General features: G+C 35.4%; 1 protein-coding gene across 1 annotated transcript in view; it reads left to right on the top strand.

Moving 5' to 3' along the window:
- BMP2K (BMP2 inducible kinase) overlaps positions 1-22,290 on the top strand; it is a 143,773-nt gene extending 121,483 nt beyond the window's left edge. Inside the window, exon 16 of the mRNA XM_025385283.1 lies at positions 16,510-22,290. Coding sequence (XP_025241068.1) covers positions 16,510-17,933 — 1,424 coding nt within the window. The 3' untranslated portion in view covers positions 17,934-22,290. The remainder of the gene's footprint in view (positions 1-16,509) is intronic.
- The last annotated feature ends 906 nt before the right edge of the window (positions 22,291-23,196 follow it).

Genomic DNA, 23,196 nt, shown 5'->3' with positions numbered 1-23,196 from the left:
CCACGTTCATCAATGGTCTTAATGAAATCTTCTGGATAACTTGTTATACTTCCTACGTTACCTTGTACTTATATGTTCTAGAGATGGCTTCTTTCCTTACAGCTCATGAACCAACCTCTGCTAGCTTCAAACTTTTCTTCTGCGGGTTTCTCAGTTCACTCAGCCTTCATAGGATTGAAGAGAGTTAGAGCCTTACTCTGGATTAAGGCTTTGGCTTAAGGGAATGCAATGGTTGGTTTGATCTTCTGTCCAGACCATTAAAATTTTCTCCATATCAGCAATAAGGGTGTTTTGCTTTCTTATGGTTCGTCACTGATGACTGGAGTATCACTTTTTTCCTTTAAGAATTTTTCCTCGGCTAATGGTGTAAAGAGGCCTAGCTTTTGGCCTATCTCAGCTTTCAGCATGCTTTCCTCTCTAAGCTTAGTCACTTCTAACTCTTGATTTAAAGTGACAGATGCATCTCTTCCTTTCACTTGAACACTTAGAGGCCATTGTGGGGTTATTAATTGGCCTAATTTCAGTATTGTTGTGTCTCAAGGAATAGGGAGACCCAAGGAAAGGGAGAGAGATGTGGAACGACTGATCGGTGGACCAGTCAGAACACATATAAACATTTATCAGTTAAGTTTGCTGTCTTATATGGGCTCAGTTTGTGGAGCCCGAAAAAATTACAGTAGTAACATCAAAGATCACTGATCACAGATCACCATAACAGATAAAATAATAATGAAAAAGTTTAAAATATTTTAAGAATTAGCAGAACGTGACATAGAGACACCAAGTGATCACATGCTCTTGGAAAAACGGCAGTGATAGACTTGTTCAACATAGGCTTGCTACAGAGTTTTAATTTTTTTAAAAAGGCAATCTTGGAAGTGCAGTGAAGTCCGGCACAATATAAAAACATACACCTGTATTTAATTTTACACTGATCTTTTTAAAACATAAGGTTTAAGGTACAGATTTCTCTTCAAACACTGTTTAGCTGCATTTCACACATTTTGATGTGCTGAATTTGCCACATAGTTTATAATTTTTCTAATTTCTCACAAATTTCAGAAAGTGTTTTGATTAAAGGTTGAAATCCCAGAGGGTTTAGGATAAATTTTTAAAAAATACTTGACATTGAGGATTCCCTTGGAGTAAATGATACTAGAAGAAATAAAAGAACTGACACTTAAAAAAAAGAGGTAATGAAATAAAAGTTGAAAGTGAGACTTGGGGAAAAAATAAGAAGATGGATCTGTAGATTTATTAATGGAAGTTGGGATGTAGATGGGAATTTAGCTCATATCTATTGTTAAAGAATAAAAACCATCAGAAAATTTTATGGAGCAAAAGGACTATAATATCATTGCCAGTTGTACCCCACTCTAATTTTTATATGAACACAGTTTTTATTGTTGTTTTTGAAACAGCATCTTGCTTTTTTGCCCAGGCTGGAGTGCAGTGGCATGATCACGGTTCACTGCAACCTTGAACTCCTGAGCTCAAGCAGTCCTCCCACCTTAGCCTCCTAAGTAGCCTGGACTACAAGCACAAGCTACCACGCCCACCTAATTTTTTAATTTTTAGTAGAGACGAGGTCTTACTTTGTTGAAAAGGCTGATATTGAATTCCTGGGTTCAAGCAATCCTACTGCCTTGGCCTCCCACAATGCTGGTATTACAGGTGTGAGCCATCCTGCCAAATCCAAATACAGTGTTTAATTAATTGAAACATAGGGTGCTTTTAATTTTCTTTCCTTACCTTTATGAATCTATAACCTAACTTTTTTGCAGCCAAGATTATAAATGACCTTCATTTTTCTCACAACTAATAATCCTAGTGTCACTACCAGAGATTGAATATTGGGCTTGGTGAGCCAATGATCAAACTATCAAATTTGGCAGTTTTTTATACAAATGCCTATATTATGATAAAATACTCAAAGCGTGTGTATTGAAAAAGTAGGGATCAGAAATAACATTTAATTGTACTTATATTTAAAAATTACATGAGTAAATTCTTGAAGTTAAAATTATCTGGGTTCAGTTTAAGGTCTATTGTTAGCGTTTGACCCAGGCAAATCACCTACTTGCTGTGTATATCAGTTTCCTCATCTATAAAATGGGGGTAATATTCCATAACATGTGACTCATAGGGTTTTTAGTGATTAATAAGAAAAATATTGGTGAAGCACAAAAAATGCCTGGCACATAGTTTTTCAGGAAACGTTAGATTTTGTCATGATTATTATATATGGTGAATGCAGTGCAGTGAGATAACTATCAGACTAATATGTCTACTTGATTTTTACAAATGACTTACCTTTTTAATTTTATGAGAATTTCTAGAAGTTGTTAAATTTTTAATATTTAAACTTTTTTATCACAATGTTTCTTTGCTACTGCTTTTGCAAATCCATCAAGAAGAGTTTGCAGTATTTTAAATAATTCTTTATTGAACATCCTTACACATGAACATTTGGCACATGACATTATTCCTAGAGGAAGACTAATGGCCAAGAGCATGTACATTTACAGAATGGATTTATTGCTAGATGGGCCTACAGAATGAATACACTGATTTATGCTCACACTGGAAGTTTTAAAAAAATTCTCATTTACTTGAGAAGCTTAATCTTAGAGTTTTGATAGTTTCCTCTGTTGAAATACATTGCTTGGGGGAAAATGTACAATGGAGCTGGTAAGTAAATACACTTTAGTATGATTATATATATAGAGAGAGATAGATATATAATGCTTAAAATATGGAGTAAAATTAGCATAAGATATTGCTGATGGCATAAATTGGTAAAAGTTTTTTTTTAAGAGCAACTTACGAATAAAATGGTTTTTGATTTTTTTTTTTTTAAGCCTTATTTCTGGGAACTTACCTTAAGAAAATAACATAACATCTCGGGGAAAAGTGCAGCTACAGAAATGTTCAGTACAGCATTAGTTGTAGAAACAAAATTTAAAGCACCCTAAATATAAAATATTAGGTGAAATATTAAATTATGGCTTATTTAGTAATTAAAATTTAATGCTGTTTTTAAAATGATGGAAGTGAAGATTATGTAGGAATGTACAAATGTGTCTATGCTATAATTGAATTAAAAATTTATAATGAAAAATTAACTATATCATAAAACTTTGAATAATATGGGAAAAACACAATCTCATATGAGCACAAGTATTTGAATTTTGAACCATTTACTTCATTTTCCTTGTAGGTCTAATATTTATACTTGTTAAGTATAGTGTATGTAAAACTTTTTGATCCTTTTTCTTGCTACTTCTGTGTTTTCATAGCATTTTTTATAGCGCTAAGTATCCTGCTGTGTACAGATAATTTCTGTTTTAATTCATATTTGCATTGGTGCCTCTTATTTCTTCTACCTTCTAATTTCCCAGCCTTGATTAATATCGGCATAGTCTCAGAAGTTAATTCAGGAGCTATTGCTATTACAAGATAGAGTTTTATCTGAAAATCTAAAAGGATTATTATAAAGATTACAGCCCCTGCCTCTCAAGGACTTCAAGATTGGTTGAGAGAGTCGTGAAAACTACATGCAATTAAGATGCAAATGCTAGAGGAGATAAATTATTGCAAATGCTAGAGGAGATAAATTATTCTGTTGGTGCGCAAAGGAGAGAGCTGCTTTATTCTCGTTGAGTTGGGATTGGGAAATGAGGAAAGCTTCATGGAAAAGATGTTACTTACGGTAGTCCCTGAGAAGTGAATGCATGTGAACTTGTAGGAATGAAGAGGGCATTCAGAGCAGAGAGAACAGTTGTGAGCAAAGTTCTGAGACAATTCAGTATGTTCAGAGAATTGCAGGTATTTGAAGATGGCAGTATTAGGTTTGGTGTGAACTTCCTCAATGCTCCCAAAGACCCTAGACCCACCCCGTGGGCTTTATTATCTAATAGGATGTTAAATTGAGTTTAGGATTGGGAAACATTACATTACATATAGCAAATATTTGTTGGAACATAACATTTACAGATTGCCAGTCCAAATGCTGGGCCATTTTATAAGCTACAATGAGGTATTGTTTATTTTAGATTCCAGTGTATGATTCTTGAAGAACTTCAGGATGTTAGCAATAATAGTTATGATATATTGAATTAACCTGGAGAGGTTGGCAGGGGCTATCATGTTGTGGAGACAATGGAGGCAATAGGCAGAAATGGAAGGACTTTAAACAGGAAAGGAATATGATTAGATATACAGTCTAGAAAGATTACAAAGTCTGTCCAGTGTAATCTTTCTAGACTGTATATCTAATCATATTCCTTTCCTGTTTAAAGTCCTTCCATTGGGCGACAGAGCGAGACTCCATCTCAAAAAAAAAAACAAAAACAAAAAAACCATTTAGAGCAGTGCTCCTCAAAGTGTGGTCTGCAACAAAATGACTACAGAAATTGAAAGCAAGTGAGAAATAACTTGATATGTATTGAATCACTTGGACAATGTGAATTGGGAATTAATAACAAAAATAAGAAATAAACCTATTGTTTCACTACTTCAGTGTGAGAAGTAGTGATTAAAAGATTATTGCAGCTGGTGCGGTGGCATGTGCTTACTCGGGAGGCTTAGGTGGGAGGACTGCTTGAGCCCAGTAGTTCTGGACTGCAATGCCCTATGCTGATCCTGTGTCCGCACTAAGTTTGACATCAATATGGTGACCTCCTGGAAGCAAGGGGGCCACCAGGTTGCCTAAGGAAGTCTGAACTGGCTCAGGTTGGAAGTGGAGCAGGTTGAAACTCCTCTGCTGATAAGTAGTGGGATCATGCCTATGAATAGCCACTGCACTCCAGCCTGGGCAACATAGTGAGACTCCTTCTTTTAAAATAAATCTATTGCAAAAGACTCCATGCTTGAAATAACAGCCTGAGAGAGATGAGAGGGACAGAATATATAGGATTTAGTAACCATACGGGAGGGAGCAGGAGACCTTGAAGGAAAGAGAGGAACTTAAAACGATTAGCAGACTTTTGTTTTGGCAAAATTGGTGAAGTTCTTTTCTGGAAAGGGAGAATATAGGGTAGGTCAAGAAAAGAGTTCACATTCACATAGGTTGAGTTTGAGTTGTCTGTAGGGGCATTGGAATCTTTTTAGTAGGAATTTAGACACAAAAGAAGACATCCAGGACAGAAATCTTGGCCATCAGTTTACCATAAAGAAAGTGGTAGTTCATGCCAGTTAGAAGAGACTAGAAGAGGGATGAGAAGAAAATTCAGGTTAATTCTAACAGTGATGAGGCAAGACAAAGGAGATAAGAAAAGAGATAGAGAAAGAAAGACCATAGAGACAGGAGAAGTACAGGAGAACTTAAGAAAGAATATATATATATATATATTGAGCATATCTTTTGAAATGTTCACAGGGGTAAGGTGACTGGGAATAGTCCTCTAGATTTAGCACTTAGTAATTATTTAATCTTGGCAAGAATAATACCGTTGGAATCCTGATTGCAGTGGATTTGAGAAGCGAATGGGAGTTGAATAAGTTGAGCAACGGATTATTCTTTCGAAGAGTCCAGCTGTACTGAGAACAGAGAAAGGTAGGTAGGTAAGGATTAAGGGAAGAATTTAGATTTTACATGGGCAAGACAAGAAAATTATGCGATATGGGAGTGTTTATTTTTACAGTTGACCCTTGAACAACACGGGTTTGAACTGTATGGATTCCTTTATACACTGATTTTCTTTCGCCTCTGCTATCCCTAAGACAGCAAGAACAACCCCCATTCTTTGCTCCTCAGCCTACTCTGTGAAGACGATGAGGATGAGGACCTTTATGATAATCTACTTTCACTTAATTAGTAGTAAATATATCTTATTAACATTTTGTTTTATCTAACTTACTTTAAGAATATAGTGTATAATATAACATTCAAAGTATGTATTAGTTGACTCTTTATGTGATCAGCAAGGCTTCTGGTTAGCAGTAGGCTATTAGCAGTTAAGTTTTTGAGGAGTTAGAAGTTACACATGGATTTTTGATGGTGGCCGGAGGTTGATACCTCTAATCCCCTCATTGTTCAAGGCTCAACTGTATATAGAAAGATTGAAAGTGAAGGAAGGAGATGGATTAAAGAACAGTATCCTGGAGAGAGAAAGTCAGTAGCACAGTTGGAAAAATGAGTGTCTAACAAGACATAAAAATTTTTCTCCTTGAGACTGGGAACAGCTGTAAATAGGTTTGTGATAGGAAATTAAGGATAATTCATGTATTCACAATCTGGTACAGTCAGCTGGCCTACCTTACTTTGGCCACAAAGAATGATCTTTCTGATTTATTTGTTGCCTTAGTTTATGATATCATTTCCAGACTTTTAGGAAAATTAGCAAATATAACATTTTGGCAGACTATGTCTTAAAATGAATCAAGTCTAGTTTTTTCTCTTCTTAATTTTAAACATTGATTTCTGGGAAAGTTAAATTTATAATGATGCATTTATTCAAGAATCAAATAATTGTACCAATAATCTGCTGTATGCAAATGTTATGTTTTATTCCATAAGTTGATTTTTTTTTTTTTTTTTTGAGACGGAGTCTCGCTCTGTCGCCCAGGCTGGAGTGCAGTGGCCGGATCTCAGCTCACTGCAAGCTCCGCCTCCCGGGTTCACGCCATTCTCCTGCCTCAGCCTCCTGAGTAGCTGGGACTACAGGCGCCCGCCACCTCGCCCGGCTAGTTTTTTGTATTTTTTAGTGGAGACGGGGTTTCACCATGTTAGCCCATGTTGGGATGGTTTCGATCTCCTGACCTCGTGATCCGCCCGTCTCGGCCTCCCAAAGTGCTGGGATTACAGGCTTGAGCCACCGCGCCCGGCCATAAGTTGATATTTTAATTATCATGAATTATATTTACCTTTTATGTCAGGTTACAAAACTGATGTTAGTAATGTAGTTTATCAGAAAGACCATTGACTTTGGAATTATAAAACCCTGAGTTAAAATCTTAGTTCTATCACAGATTAACCATTTGATATTGAGTATTGGCAAACTTGTTTTCCTTTTTTGAGATAAGAGTCTTGCTCTGTTGCCCAGGCTGCAGTGCAGTGGCATGATCATAGGCTTACTACAGCCTCGACCTCTTGGGCTCAAGCAATCCTCCTCCTTCAGCCTCCTAAGTAGCTGGGACTATAGGTGTGCACCACCATTCTCAGCTACTTTTTTTTTTTTGTAGAGACTAGGTCTTACTATGTTGCCTAGGCTTGTCTCAAACTCCTGGCCTCAAGCAATCCTCTCACCTCAGCCTCCCAAAGTGCTGGGATTACAGGCAAGAGCCATTGTGCCCAGCCCAAACTTCTTGTAAAATTTATCTTAAATTGAAGATAGTACTGGCTACTTGATAAGATAATTGAAAGGGTTAAATGAGTGACTATTATGTTAGTGTTCTCTTCTGAATGAAACCGTTAAAATATAGAACCTGTTTGTGAGGATTTCCACTACCAGTATCTGTTTAAAATAGCACCATTCCTATTTTCACTAAAGGATTAACTACCAGTGTTCATTACAGTATACTCATAAAAATCATATTTAAAGCATGGTATTCATTCCCTTTCCTGAAACCCATTCCGTTTCTTCTCCTCAGGACACTGTTTTACAGTTAGTTTGTATACCAACATAGGATAGGTGGCTCTGTGAATTATATAATGTAGTGTGGACCACCCAATTTTAATAAACACCTACAACTTCTAAAACGTAGTGTTCTTGAAATTCTAAAATTGTATTTGAAGAGTTTTAGTGACATGTAGGCCATATTAATTAGGTCACTGAAGTTTTAAATTTCTTATATTGCGTTTAATTTTTAATTAGGTTTGGTGAACTTCCTCAATGCTCCCAAAGACCCTAGACCCACCCCATGGGCTTTATTATCTAATAGGAAGTTAAATTGAGTTTAGGATTGGGAAACATTACATTACATAAAGCAAATATTTGTTGGAACATAACATTTACAGATTGTCAGTCCAAATGCTGGGCCATTTTTGAAGCTACAATGAGGTATTGTTTATTTTAGATTCTAGTGTATGATTCTTGAAGAACTTCAGGATGTTAGCAATAATAGTTATGATATATTGAATTCCACTGTATACATAGAGTAGAAAATGAGGCTCAGAAAGGTTCAGTGACTTGCTTAAGCTTACACAGTTTATATAAGTAGGAATCTGGCTTTGTCTCATTCTAAACTCTAGTCTGTAAATAGCAAAACAAAGCATTAATCTATTTTAAATAAAAATTTATATTAATATGAGAACATAATGGAAATGTCAGTTTTATGGCATTTTTCATCTGGCTGGGAAATACTGTTCACAACTATTAGGATTCTCTTCTTATACTCAAACCCTGTCACTTGGCCTGCCTTCTGAGAAGCAGTACAGATTTTGATAAAACCTCCTAATCCACTAATCCTTGGGACTAACATGGTAAATTGCTGGGAGATGATGGCAGGCAGTATGCTGCCAATTCAAAGTGAACTTTAAAGTCTTATAGCCCCTCCCTTACACCCTCAATGATGAGACAACAGAAGGCATGTAATTACAATAGCAGTTTCAAGCCATTTATCATCTATAATCTGACAGCGAAGAAAAGAACATCAAAACAAAATTTCCTTGACACTGGAAGCTTCTTATATGATTAAAAATGTACCACCTGTTTTATAACTAAAAGAACAACTGCCCTCTAAAAGGAAACCTGATTGTAGAAGAGTGGTAATATGCATAGTATGATGCAAACATGCTGCTCTCTTCACATTGGATATTTTCTAAATATTTTGAATTTTTTGGTATAGTTTATAAAGGTTTATTTAAGAATATATTGCAATATTTGTTTAAAATGGTGTGGCATTAACTAGGATCTCATTCTTTTTATGAAGTATTTGTTTAAAAAAATGCTATAACAAATACATGAAAATGTAGCTTAAGAAATGTTTTAGGCATTGACTACAAATTTTAACTTTTGAGTTTAGAATCCTTATTTGGACTGTGCAAGGCTATGAAGTCTGAAATTTTAACACCTGGGTATTGTATGGCATACAATACCTTGCTGAATGAATTCATTGTCAAATTTTAACACCTTCATAAAAGGCCTAAAATTAGCCTTTTATGAAGACTTATAAGCAAGAATGGGCAAATTCATGTTCTTACATTTATTTGGTGAATATAAGCTTGTTTTTCAAAATTATCCAATTGTTATTACCTTGGTCACTCATTTTCCAGATCACTAGAGTCAGATTAGCATGTTTCTGAATGCATAAATGTACATAATTATTTCACAAATTTTTAAGTGAATAAGCTTCTTGAAGTCGTCAGGTATTGTCTTACTCATCTTTGTATCCCATACGGTACCCTGCTGAATGAATTCATTGTCAAAATACACATTCATAATCTAACACACACTCCTACCCAATATTTAGTGAACATTCACTAAATAAAATGAATTATATTAACATCAGCCCTATCACGTAAGTTCTATTATTGGCTCTGTTTTCTAGATGAGAAAACTCAGGCTTATTTGGATGTTTCTCTCTCATAAATTTTGTAAAGTTGAGTATTCTTTTGTTCATTGATAAAGCCTTATAGTATTTTTAGAACTTAACCCTACAGAATATTAAAAAAAAAACAAAAACCTCTTAATACCGGGTACTCGTCATACAGGTTCAACAAAAGAGTCTTCATCCTGTTTGTGACTTTTATTTTTCGGGTATGGTTTTTAATGAGGATACAAAATAAATGCAAGATAAGTCTGTGTTTGTATTGTGTAGTGTGTTGGTGATAAACCATGTTGAATTTTTGCTGGTGATAATATTCTACTGGTAATTTAATTGTAGAATTTACAGATGAGAGTTTTAAGCTAGTGTCAGCAGAGAAGTCATTATGGCTTTGATATATAGCCTTAAATTTGGGCAGGTCTCAAATTTCTTATGTATAAAAAAAGTTAGACTAAATCTCCCAAAATCCTTTCTTACGCTTTCAAGATATAATTGGAACTATGAAAGAGTACTAAGGCCACCAAAAGGAAAAAGCGCAAAGAGCTAAGAGAAAGCCAAGGACTGAGTTTTGAGTGTTAACAATGCATATTTTTGAAATGGTAGGAAGTCATGACAGTGAACTAACATGGAAAACAAGGAAAGTTTCTGAAAATGTGGTTAATAAGATTGAAGAGAAAAAAGCTCTAAGAAAGATCATAGTAAACCTTACAGAGCATTTTTTGCCCTAAAATGTTGTGGGAGCCTAATAGTAGGGAGATAAGAGGTAACATATGAAAAACTCTTGGCACTGTGCTTCAGGATATTAGTTCCTATTTCCTCTGATTCATTTCTGATTCAAGTACCATTTGTGTCCTCTTGACACTTATTTGAGTGGTACTTCATTGCTCAAACATTTTTTGCAATACTTGTAATTTCCCTGAGAGACTATTTAGAAGCCATACAAGATAATTTAAAACTTATAACCTATCATTGCTGTTCTTAATAAATTGCCCAGATCTGCATTGTCTTAGTTACTCACCTTATTCTCAGAATTTGGCTCTGAATGAATTTTGATGGTTTCCAGCAATCAGACTCAACCTGAAAAGATGAGGATTTGCTCTCATTTTCAGATAGTAGAATTCAACAGAAATAAAGAATTGAAAGAGCACTGCATTTGATGTTGAGACCTGTATTCTGTTCCAAGTTCTTCTGTTAAGTAGATGTATACTTTCATTTAAATTCTACTTGAAATGACTTAATTATTAATTATGGCTTAATAACAGCATAATTATTATATATTGTGAAAGTCTATGATTTTATTATTTTAACTAGGCTCTGAAAATAAGATAGTTATAATTCCATCTACAATAATGAATCTTTGAAAATTTGGTTCTTAGTAACTCTGTACCAAAGCTGCCTAAAGAAAATTTAATTCTGTATTTTTGTATAAATATGTGGAATATATTAATGTATTCCTATTTTGAGTTTTTTCCCCTAAAAATCTACTTAGTATTAGGTTTTGACTAATGGTCTGTTGGTTCATTCTTAGTTGGGGAACAGCATTTGAAGTAACAGCTCTCAATTAATTGATTAACCCTCTGTTAAGTTTTGTTTACAGATATTGGTTGATCATATAGATTTTTGCATGGCATTTATTTACTAAATCACTGCATAATTAGTGAACTTGCTTTGTGTCACCAATTAACATGCAACTTCCTAAGATAATAAAAAAGCTAAAATTTTTAGTTCGTAGTTCCAAAGCACAAAAAGATAAATAAAGAATATCTTGACTAGAAACCATCAAAATATCATTCTACTGTATTTAGTTAAAAAAAAAAAAGAAATACCTTTCTTAGAGCCAAAAATAAAAACAATGGGTGAATATATGAAATTTTACAGTATACTAAAATAATGTAAATGAGTTATGATTCTGTGCACCATCTACACAGTTTTTAAGGCTGTAAATACATGTTCTTAGTACTTATTCTAAATATTATACCCCCGTCTCCCACCTACTTGAAGAACAGCTATTTTTATGTTAATAAAACAGATCTCAGTAAATATGGGGATTATTAGGATTTAGGATATATTGAATTATAAAGCAACATATTTAGGCTTATACTTTTGGGAAATTAACTTTAGCAGTGAAATAATCCTGATTAACTTTCATAGTAAATCAAATGTGTATTATTTAACAACTAGTGGGAACCTGGCCCCAGACACAAATAGTGGGAATATCTGAATTTTTTTTTTTAATTACAGGAATATGTTTAGGCAAATAAATAGAGTATAAATGTTTATGGCATTCTTAGCTAGAGGTCACATTCTAAAGTGCTGTGCATCGTATGGTTATAACCAACTTTATAACTTAAAATGCTTAGTCTTTTATGTCTATGGAATAGGACTGAAAGCCTTAGAATATACTGAAATACTTTTTATTTTTGTGTAATTCACCTTTCTTTCCCAGCTCTTCTATAGTTTCATAATGAATAGATGATTAAGTAGATCACTGCTGCTGCAGAAAAGAGAAACTTACCTTGGATCATGGTAACTTGCAGCCTGGATCCTAACTCTTCCTCAGTAGGAGGTGCTGGAGAGATAAAAGGATTAATAGTTTCTCTTAGTATGCTTTCAGAGAGCCTCATTATTGCTCTTTTTATAAGTTTATGACAGCAGTAAAAGTGTAGAGTGAAATATTTAAACAATGTCAGTGTGGGTTGCAAGAATATGGGAGAAAACAGGAATTTGGATAAATATTTTTGATTGTTATTTTAGTTTTATGTAGGGGGGGCAAAATAATTAAAACCAGTCTATCTACATCAACAGAAAATTTCCCCAATTGCCTGTACTATTCGCAGATGTAATCTGAAACCACAAAGGTGGTATAGATGATTGTGTCTTTTCTTGCTCTTTTGAAAGTGTGTTTCCATTTCTTACACTGTGTTCCCAAATATAGCTGTCTAAAAATCAAAAATATAATTTCCAGGATCTAAAATGCACCCTTATGCTGTGTGGATATACATTGGTTTGTCTACTTACTTCTGGTCAATTCTGAAGTGGATCTCAGCTCCTCTTGAATTAGCCATAGACTTGCTTCTCCCCACACTTCTCCCTCATTTATATTCACCTGCAGCCATTGGGCCCAGAAAAGTTACTAGAAGCGTGTTGAGTGTGATGGATAGAATAATTGAATTTGGCCATTCCCTGGACATGAAGATGGTAGAGTGCTTATTATGTGTCAGGCAGCGTTTTAAGTCCTTTCTTCACAACAGCTCTGTGAAATAAAATGTGTTATCCCATTTTGTGTATAAAGAAAGAGTGGAATAGTGGTGACCTTGTCAGGATTATTATTGGGTTAGCTTTATTAGCTGTGTTAATTACCCATAAGGAGGGAATAATAGTATATAAATAAAGTGAAATTGATACTAAAAAAGGAGGGTTTCCCTTTTACTCCCTGAAGGAAAAAGTGCATGAATCATGGTTGTATCTAAAATGCTGAAAAACTAGAAACAACCTAAATGTTCTATTGCTAAATAGTGAACAGTTATATATGCAATATTTTATCATATTTCTGTCAGAATAAATACTGGACTATGTTGATACCTGAAAAGATGCATTAAAAATAGTAAGTTAAAAACCCACAGATTTATACCCACACTGACAATTATAAATGTGTATTTCTATTAATACAACTTTGATAAACTGACAAAGGGCCAACAGAATGGGAAGTATAAAGTGACAGATGTCTTCTGAAAAGTAATGGTAACCAGTTGGATAATGAAAACAGTAAATTTTAAGAAGACTAGGGATTACAATGTAGTAATTTTAAAAAGGTGAATTTAAATTCACTTCCAAATGACATTCTCCAAGATGAAATATCTGTCCTATGTTAAATGTTCTAGAAGACCTTCAGGAACACAACTAAAGTGCCCTAGAAATGGAAAATTTCAAGATAAGTTGTATAGCAGCTTTTCCCAAAGCACTTTTGCACAGTTGGTTTTAAAGGTTAACAGGCATTACATGTAAATAAAAGGGTAGTGAAGACAATTTGGGAAATCCTAGGGTTCATAAAATTAGATTCTTTTGTGTAGGACTCATTAGCCCCTTTAATGAGCATACTCCAGGTGAGTAGGAGTGGAGGCAGAATGCAGAGTGCCCCATTTCATAGACTTGTTTGCTTGAGACCACAGAACTGTTGGGCTTGGTTCTTGTTAGGGAAATAGCCTCTGCAGATACACTTTGGGCAACATTGGCATGTTACTTGGAGGTGTCCGTGAGCAGGCGTGAGGTGTGAATGTTGTGGCTGTGGGTGGGTATGCAGCTCGAGGAATAATACGTTGAATGTTCCACAGTCAGGGATGATGGGAAATCATCTGGAACCGTACATATTTTGTTTTATTTTTATTTTTCCCCTCTTCCTATATTTTGCTTTTGAATAAAAATTCATGAGAATAAATTCACTAATCTAAAATTAACTTTGTTTTTAATATCATAAATATGCGGTATAGGGAAGAAGTCAAACTTGAGAATCTGCATTTGATTTGCTTTTAATCTGGAAGGATAACAAATACAGCATGTAGCTCTTGGCTGGTTTTAAGGAACTGGCAGAAGATTATATTTGCATTAAAGTATAACCTGGTGGTATTCTCCACATATTTGTCTCCCACACATTCTTTAGCACCACAACTCATGTCAACATTGCCAACAAACTATACAAGATGACCAGATCCAGTGGCCATTTTATGTCCTTAGTTTACCGGACCTCTTTGCACCATCCAGCTCAGTTGTCTGTTACCTCCCTGCAAACATTCTTCTCTCTCCATTTCTGTGACATTGCACTCAGCTGTTTTCTTCCTCCTCTCTGGCTGTTACTTTGTAGTTTGTTTTGCATGTTCATCTTCCTCTGCTGACTTCTGAATGTTTTATACTGAGGGCTCAGTTTTGGATCTTGTTTTCTTCTATGTTTTCTTCCGAGGTGATGTCCTTTAGTCTTGTAGCTCTCCCTGCATACCGACTGCATGGTGATAACTCCCAAATCTATTTTCTTCAGCCAAAAACTAACCATTGTTTTCAAGTCACAGATACCTAACTGCTGTACACTTAAATGTTGTCTCACACATATGTCAAGCTTAATGTCTCCAAACAAAATTTTTAGTACTCCTCTTCACTTTCCAGCTATTCATTTTTTAAAAATTTATGCTCATTAAAATTGTGTGTGTGGGTACATAGTAGGTATATACATTTATAGGATACATGAGATATGTTGATACAGGTATACAGTGCATAATAATCACATCAGGGTAAATGGGTTTCTATCATGCCACTCATTCTTTCCTTTCTGTTAATGGTACTGCCATCCACCAAGAGTTTTCCATCTCTATTTTTTCTACTTTGATCCACTCTGCCACCACTGTCATGTCATCTAGGCCACCAAAATCTCTAATTTGCATTACTATAATTTCCTTTTGCCTAAAGTCCCTTTCTTATCTCCCCTTAGTCTGTTTTTTTTTTTTTTTTTTTTTTTTTGAGACAGAGTTTCGTTCTTTCGCCCAGACTAGAGTGCAGTGGTGCGATCTTGGCTCACTGCAACCTCTGCCTTCCAGTTTCAAGCGATTCTCCTGACTCAGCTGGCACCCGCCACCATGGCTGGCTATTTTTTCTATTTTTAGTATAGATGGGGTTTCACCATGTTGGCTAGGCTGGTCTCAAACTCCTGACCTTGTGATCCACCCGCCTTGGCCTCCCAAAGTGCTGGGATTACAGGGGTGAGCCACCGCACCTGGCCCCCTTAGTCTTTTTCTATAGAGCAGTCATTTTTTTTTAAATGGAAACCTAATCATGACACCCATTTTAATAGTAGCTTTCCATTATACACTGAATTTTGAATAAAATCTATGCTGCTTATTGTGGCCTTAAAAGACCTTCACAGTCTGGCCTTTTCCAGTCTTCCTTACCTCATCTTGTACCTGATCCTCCCTTGCTCACTATGTTCCAGCCACAATAGCCTATTTTCAGCCCGTTAAATATGTCTTCATATATGCCATTGCTCTTACTGGAAGCAGCTTCCAGCTTATCCTTTGCATGGCTGGCTGCTTCTCATTGTTCAGTCCTGTCATCTCCTTAGGGTGGTCTTCACCGACTGTCCAAAGTAGGTTTATGCACCCATTTCCCTGCTCTCCTTTATTTCAGAGCACTGGTCACAATTTATGTTTACTTGCAACCTCTGATTGTAAACCCCTGAAAGCAGAAACCATGTTTCTTCTACTCACCAATGTACTATGTGTATAGTAAAGTGCCCTATATTTCTTTTGTTGAATGAACTCAGAAAATGAAGTGACTGAATGGATTCTGAGCTAAAAACATCTCCAGATGGTGTATATTTGTTTTTAAAAGCATCTCGCTTTTAATGTAATGTATAGATATTATAATTAAAGGAAGATATATCATCTAGAGAAGACAGATGTTCTTGGTACAGTCTCCATTTAGTATCTGGTCCTTAGCTTTGATCAGGCCATTCATGCTAACTCAATTCAAAAGATACTGGTTTATAAAAAATACAATGCTGATTTAAAAAAAATAGTGAAACAAATATGTAACTGAGCAGGCAGGCTGTTCATGCTTGTGGATCTCCATGAGAAAACTTTACAACAGTTGAAATATAAGCAGAAGGTGTTTAGTGAATGTGAGATCTGAGCTTTCAGAATTAGCAGAATTATGTTATTTTGGTGGTGGGGTGAAGAAAATTTGCTAGTCTACTACATTCTGAGTGCTATAAATAAAATTTGGCTGTCAGAGTATGATGAGGAGGCAGGGTGTAGGGTCCAGATATGAGTAAGTCTGTTTACGTTAAGACTTAACCATCTACTTGAGGTCAAATGCATTCTCTAGGTCTACTGACAAAGAATTGACAACATTATTCTTTCCTCTAAGGGAACTCGTAGGAGGGATTTGTAATGCTGTGTGTAATACATATTAACATTTAGTGCAAGAGGATTTTGAAATGCATTGGAATGCTGTAATAATTTTTCTTTGAACTTGCAGGTTCTCCTGAAAAGAAAGCTGAACGTTCATCTATAAATCAAGAAAATGGCACTGCAAACGCTCTCAAGAACGGCAAAACAAGTCCAGCATCTAAAGATCAGCGGACTGGAAAGAAAACCTCAGTACAGGGTCAAGTGCAAAAGGGGAATGATGAATCTGAAAGTGATTTTGAATCAGATCCCCCTTCTCCTAAGAGCAGTGAAGAGGAAGAGCAAGATGATGAAGAAGTTCTTCAGGGGGAACAAGGAGATTTTAATGATGATGATACTGAACCAGAAAATCTGGGTCACAGGCCTCTCCTCATGGATTCTGAAGATGAGGAAGAAGAGGAGAAACATAGCTCTGATTCTGATTATGAGCAGGCTAAAGCAAAGTACAGTGACATGAGCTCTGTCTACAGAGACAAATCTGGCAGTGGACCAACCCAAGATCTTAATACAATACTCCTCACCTCAGCCCAATTATCCTCTGATGTTGAGGTGGAGACTCCCAAACAGGAGTTCGATGTATTTGGCGCTGTCCCCTTCTTTGCAGTGCGTGCTCAACAGCCCCAGCAAGAAAAGAATGGAAAGAACCTCCCTCAACACAGGTTTCCTGCTGCAGGACTCGAGCAGGAGGAATTTGATGTATTCACAAAGGCGCCTTTTAGCAAGAAGGTGATTGTCCAAGAATGCCATGCCGGGGGGCCTGAGGCACATACTATCCCTGGTTATCCCAAAAGTGTAGATGTATTTGGCTCCACTCCATTTCAACCCTTCCTCACATCAACAAGTAAAAGTGAAAGCAACGAGGACCTTTTTGGGCTTGTGCCCTTTGATGAAATAACGGGGAGCCAGCAGCAAAAAGTCAAACAGCGCAGCTTACAGAAACTGTCCTCTCGCCAAAGGCGCACAAAGCAGGATATGTCCAAAAGCAATGGGAAGCGGCATCATGGCACGCCAACTAGCACAAAGAAGACTTTGAAGCCTACCTACCGCACTCCAGAGAGGGCTCGCAGGCACAAAAAAGTGGGCCGCCGAGACTCTCAAAGTAGCAATGAATTTTTAACCATCTCAGACTCCAAGGAGAACATCAGTGTTGCACTGACTGATGGGAAAGATAGGGGCAATGTCTTACAACCTGAGGAGAGCCTGTTGGACCCCTTTGGTGCCAAGCCGTTCCATTCTGCAGATCTGTCATGGCACCCTCCACATCAGGGCCTGAGCGACATCCGTGCTGATCACAATACTGTCCTGCCAGGGCGGCCAAGACAAAATTCACTACATGGGTCATTCCATAGTGCAGATGTATTGAAAATGGATGATTTTGGTGCCGTGCCCTTTACAGAACTTGTGGTGCAAAGCATCACTCCACATCAGTCCCAACAGTCCCAACCAGTCGAATTGGACCCATTTGGTGCTGCTCCATTTCCTTCTAAACAGTAGATACTTCTGATGGATTCTTGGCATTAACTCCTGTTTCAAGAAAGTATGAATAGTTTCATGAATTTGAAAGAAAATTTGGTAGCTCTTTATATCATTCATTCTTAAAAGATCAATCAGAATAGGTGATTTCTAAATAAACCAAATAGAAAAATGAAGTATCTCTGCAGGGTAGGAACTTGATGCCTCTTCAGGAGAAAGGGAGCTAAACTGCAAGCTCTAACGAAGGGTTTCTGCTACTGACATCACAATACAGAAATGCAAGTGTGGTACTTCCAGTGAAAGCACATGGCACCTTTCCAGGTGTGTAGCCACTGAGAAGGGACAGTAAAACTTATTTTTGATATCCGAATGTCATTTTTGTGTGCATATCCCTAAAATTAGGGTTATTTGTACATACACTAGTTACACTTGTGAATTTTTTTAAGGTCTCTTCTAATTTCCAGACAGTTAAAAACAGTCTAGTTATCTTAAAGCATTAGAAAGTAATTATCTGGAGAGTGCAGAGATTTCAGTCCATACACCTTTCTCCACAAAGCAGAGCCAGAAGTAACTGACTATTGTGCCTAAAACTCTGTTTCATTTTTAAAAACAAGTGCCATTAATATGGAATATCTAATGATAAGCATATGAAATAATGTGTAGTTAATTAGCGCAATTTAACTATTCCACAATTTACATATTTCAAAGCAATGTTATACATGATAAATATAATTTTTGTCAATTAAAACAGAACTTAAAAAATGGACTATCGCATAGAAGCCTAGAACAAAAATATGATGAGAAACACCTGACATTTGCAAAGAAATTATAAGAAAAAATGATATAGAATAGAAAATGTTCACTACGTTAGAAACACTTTATGAATGGCTTCTTGCCCCAAACTTTTATTGTCATGGCCGTAATAAAGCAGATTATTGGAAAAATTGGAGTGAGGACAAGGGTTATATAAAAATTTTATAAGAAAATATGTAGCGGAAACTGAATTTTCAAGACATTTACAATGTGAAATCATGTTGCATTTAATAATGTACTTTATTAGCAACTTCACCAAATATTCCCCAAATCATAAGCAACAATTATTTTTATTAGGTTTGGGGGGTGGAGTAGATTTAATAAAGTGCACAGAACGGTGACACCCACAAAGCCTTATATAAAGGCAGGATTCATGCATCCTGCTGCAAGTACCTCTGCACTAATACACCAGATCCTAAAATGCATATAAGGTGGACTAGCATCTTAACTCTGCTAGTTGATTGTGTCTTTACTGAAGAGAACCCAGCTACCAATTTGCCTTTTTTTTACACCACAAATCCTAATTAGAAACTTGAGATTTTATAGAAATCATTTAATGATAAGAGATTACATATGTGAATTAATGTGAATATAGTATCTGTGCTTCCTGTGTCTGTAACTATTTTAAGTTATAATTGTGCTGTGCTATCAGATTAACATTTGGAAGCTTCTAGAACAGTTAATGCTATTTACAGAAAGGAGTGGACACTCATCAACTGGCACTCTCTTTGATTTTTATATTTTAAATTAACTCTCGTCGAACCCAATTAAAGTATATTTTATGAGTAATTTTATTAGGAATCTCTTAATTATAGTGCCCCAATGGGATAAGCTATTTGCCTCTTTTCACAGTTCTGAACTTGGAAAGAAGCAAAGTATATGTAACTAAACCACTTATTTGTCTTTTTATTGCTTTTTCCCTTCTTTTATATGCTAAATCAAATACAAATTTGTGGATAGGGAAGCAATATGTGAATCACAATGTAGCAGAGGCAGACCAAGCATTACATTATTATTTAGAGTTGTACTTTTAGAGCTGGACTGCACCAATTACTTGTCCTCGTGCCAAAGGCAAATGTGTTCGCACCTTTTTTTTTTCTTCTGATTCTCAGGTTGATTAATATTGCTAATGCAAATGCTCAAGTAGATGTTTAAAAACTTTACAAAATAGATTCAAGTGATACTTTCTTTTAAAAGTGAAGAGTTGATGATTACACATAGTAAATTCATGAACTACAGTAGGTTTGTATCAAACAATTTTTTTAAATGAAAATCTGCTGAGGTGTACACAATATGCTTCTTGATTGTATTAGTCCTTGGTCTCTGCTAGACCTCACGAGTTTCATCATTTAGAAAAGGGGTAGAGGATGAACTAATGTGGTCTCCTTCAGATGTAAACATGAAATACCTAGAGTTTTAATTGCTTTTCAATACACTGAATAATTTTAAATGATTCCGACACAGATGTAGACCTTTTGGCTTATAAATTCTGAGGAAACAACTCTGACAACTTAAAATATTTACATTCTTAATGTTATAACACAGCACAGTGACTTTCTTCTTTCAAGATTGTAGCTCAGAGAAAAGATACAGGATTCAATTGGGGGTTCAACAGGATATAAATGGAGAGATTCCTTTGTGTTGTAGTAGAGGCATTTTCCTAAGGAGTATAGATTTATATTTTGCATTTTCATTCATCATCCCCCAGAATCATGGTCAAGGTGTAGGTCACTCCACACAGCTGATGCTCAGGTTATTCCCTTGTGAGAATTATGAGAATAAAGCTCCCAAGGTATGTGAAAGTGCTTAACACAGTACCTGGCACACAGCACTCAGTAAAAGTTTGGCTCTATGATGGGATGGTTCAATTCTGGTTTAAGGAAGTAAGAAAGGTTATATATTTATTTATATTTACCACTAAGCAAATACACACACACACACATATGGGTTTCTTCCCCTAATATTTGGGTGTTCCCTGTGCTTCTTTAGGATGTAGTTATAACTAAACCTGTTATACTTGAACATCACTAAGAGAAGTAAATTATTATGAAGCTAGCAAAAATCTGAGGCCAAAGTTGTTTCCTAACAGCTTTAATAATGCTTGTTGATTTTGAATAATCCTTTAAAAAGTGGACCATTTGCTTATTTTAATATTATCACGTCAGTAAAATGTTAGTATTAAAAAGATCAGCTTTTTATGGCATTGAAGAATGTATCTGCTAAGACACAAAAATTGCATGGTAAGTATATTAGGTGGAGGAGGAAAGGTTGTAGGCTGGATGAAAATTTAACTGACTAGAACATTTATTCAGGAGTGTAATTATTTTCCCTTACCCCAATCCCTGTGTATGTGTTGCGCATAGTTATGACATTATCTGGATTTGCAAATAGACACAAGTTTCATTCCTACCCTGTGTATTGTTTAAGAGTGATAGACTGTTGTTCTCTTGCTGGTAGAAAATCTAAGGTGGAGCCCACTCTTCTCTGCTGAAGTTCACCAGGCAGAGCGGTTTTGTTACAAGTGAGCTACTCTGCTTGGTTTATTTTAGGTTTTGGTACTTCACGTAAGCACTGTTAGAAGGTACAAGTGTATTAATATCACTAGTTTTGAGGAGCTTGGGTACATTTGTTTTTAATATATTTAGAATGTGCAGTAAACTTTTTTCTCTCATTTTTTTTTCTTTTTAGCAAACTTGTTATTTTAGGTCCAATTATTGAGTTGACAGTCTACTGTGAGAATGAGATGACATTATCTACTGTGAGAATACCATAAATGATGAATAGTTTGAGAACTTTTATACTCAGTGGTGTTTTATATATTAAGATAAAAATATGTACACACATGCATGTCACATCTCTCTACTGTGGAGTTAATGTGAATTTTTTAAAAATGGAATTGCAACCACAATCATATCTAAGAGAACATTCACTCCTAGTGAGGGTTTACAAAAGCTACTAAGAGAATAAGGTAGATGATAATGCAAAGGATCATGATTGGGGTTATTTTTGTTTTATTTTAAAATTTATAGTGCTACTTTTGAAAGAATTGTTTTTATGACTGTGCTCTTTTTGTGATTGAAAAGTCATCTAATAGAAGCTGTATAGAAGCTACTTTTTAATTGCTGGCAAACAGCTTTAAGTGCACTTTCTTTGATTACACTTCCATTTTTTGTTAAACTTGAATTTTCTGAAGCCTTTTATGTACCACTAAGCAAATAACTTTAACCTTTAAATAAATCAGATTTACATCTTTATTGTATTTCTACTTGTTACAAAACATACTTGCTGAAGTAACTTCAGTCCTCAAATATCGCTGGGAAACAGTTATGAGATAGACTCAGTCTCCCCTGCCATCCCCTTCCCCCTGCCATATCTAATTAAGCACTAACTGATTTTATTACTTTATTGCCTTTACATTGCTTATTCTTTTTGACTGAATTCTGTCCCTGATTCACTATATTTTGTTTGAAATTTAAAGTTATTTTCTTACTCTATTTATCATACCTGTTTTAATCTGTTTTCTTTAAATGCAATAAATCCCAAATGGATTGCATATTCTTTATAATCAGTGACTTTGGAGTTTTTCATTATTTGTCTTATTACGACGTTTGAATGTAAACTTCTATTCAAATTCAGTTATTTCATTCACACCACAAACATTAAGGACCTATTATGTAGCAGCTAGTGGAATAGAAAAGTTTGTAAGATTAGATCCCTATTCTTAAGGAGCTCACAGTTTACAATTTAGGTAAGAAAACCCATTTGACTTAAAGAGTTTTTGCTACAAGAACACTTAACAGAACGACTTTTTCAGTGAGTCATAATTACTGATACTCAGAGTGATGACAGTAGGCAAAAACTATTCTGTAATGCCTTCTGGATAACTTGTTTTGTAGCTTCCACATTATAAATTTTTAAAAATCCTTAAAACCTGGTAACATCTTTGGTTGAATTAATATTGGTTATTTGGTTAAATAACATTGTAATCCTCAATTATATCAGAAGAGAGGCTATGACACATTAAAGAGAAAACCTGTTTATTGGATTGATGGACTAAGTTTGGCATCAAAGTTATAATATTATGTATTATTCCACAAACTGGAGTCTTTAGATTGGTAGCCTGTGGAAAGGTTCATCTTATTTTTATGAATGAACTGTTTTTGAAGTTGTGTGAAAAAGGGGGCTTTGTATCTTTTTAATGAATGGTACAAAGCAGCAAAATAACACAAATGATCAGAAAAGTTCTATTAATAAAGAATAGTTTGCAGTGTTACTGTTCAAATTCAGTTATAGTTAACTTATTTGAGATGAATATATGCTGCAATTTGAGCTATTTATTTTGGATAATGAATACCTTTTTAAGGACGCCCAGCTCAAGCATCACATGTAACATGTAGTTAATATTCTCATATTGAAAGCTTGAACGTTTGGTGTTACATATTAAGATAGTTCAAATGGTTGCCACAATTGA

The sequence above is a fragment of the Theropithecus gelada genome, chromosome 5 (assembly GCF_003255815.1).
Source record: "Theropithecus gelada isolate Dixy chromosome 5, Tgel_1.0, whole genome shotgun sequence".
NCBI classification, from domain to species: Eukaryota; Metazoa; Chordata; class Mammalia; order Primates; family Cercopithecidae; genus Theropithecus; species Theropithecus gelada.
Note: the sequence above shows the minus strand (reverse complement) of the source record. Positions and strands in the feature narration are given on the sequence as shown.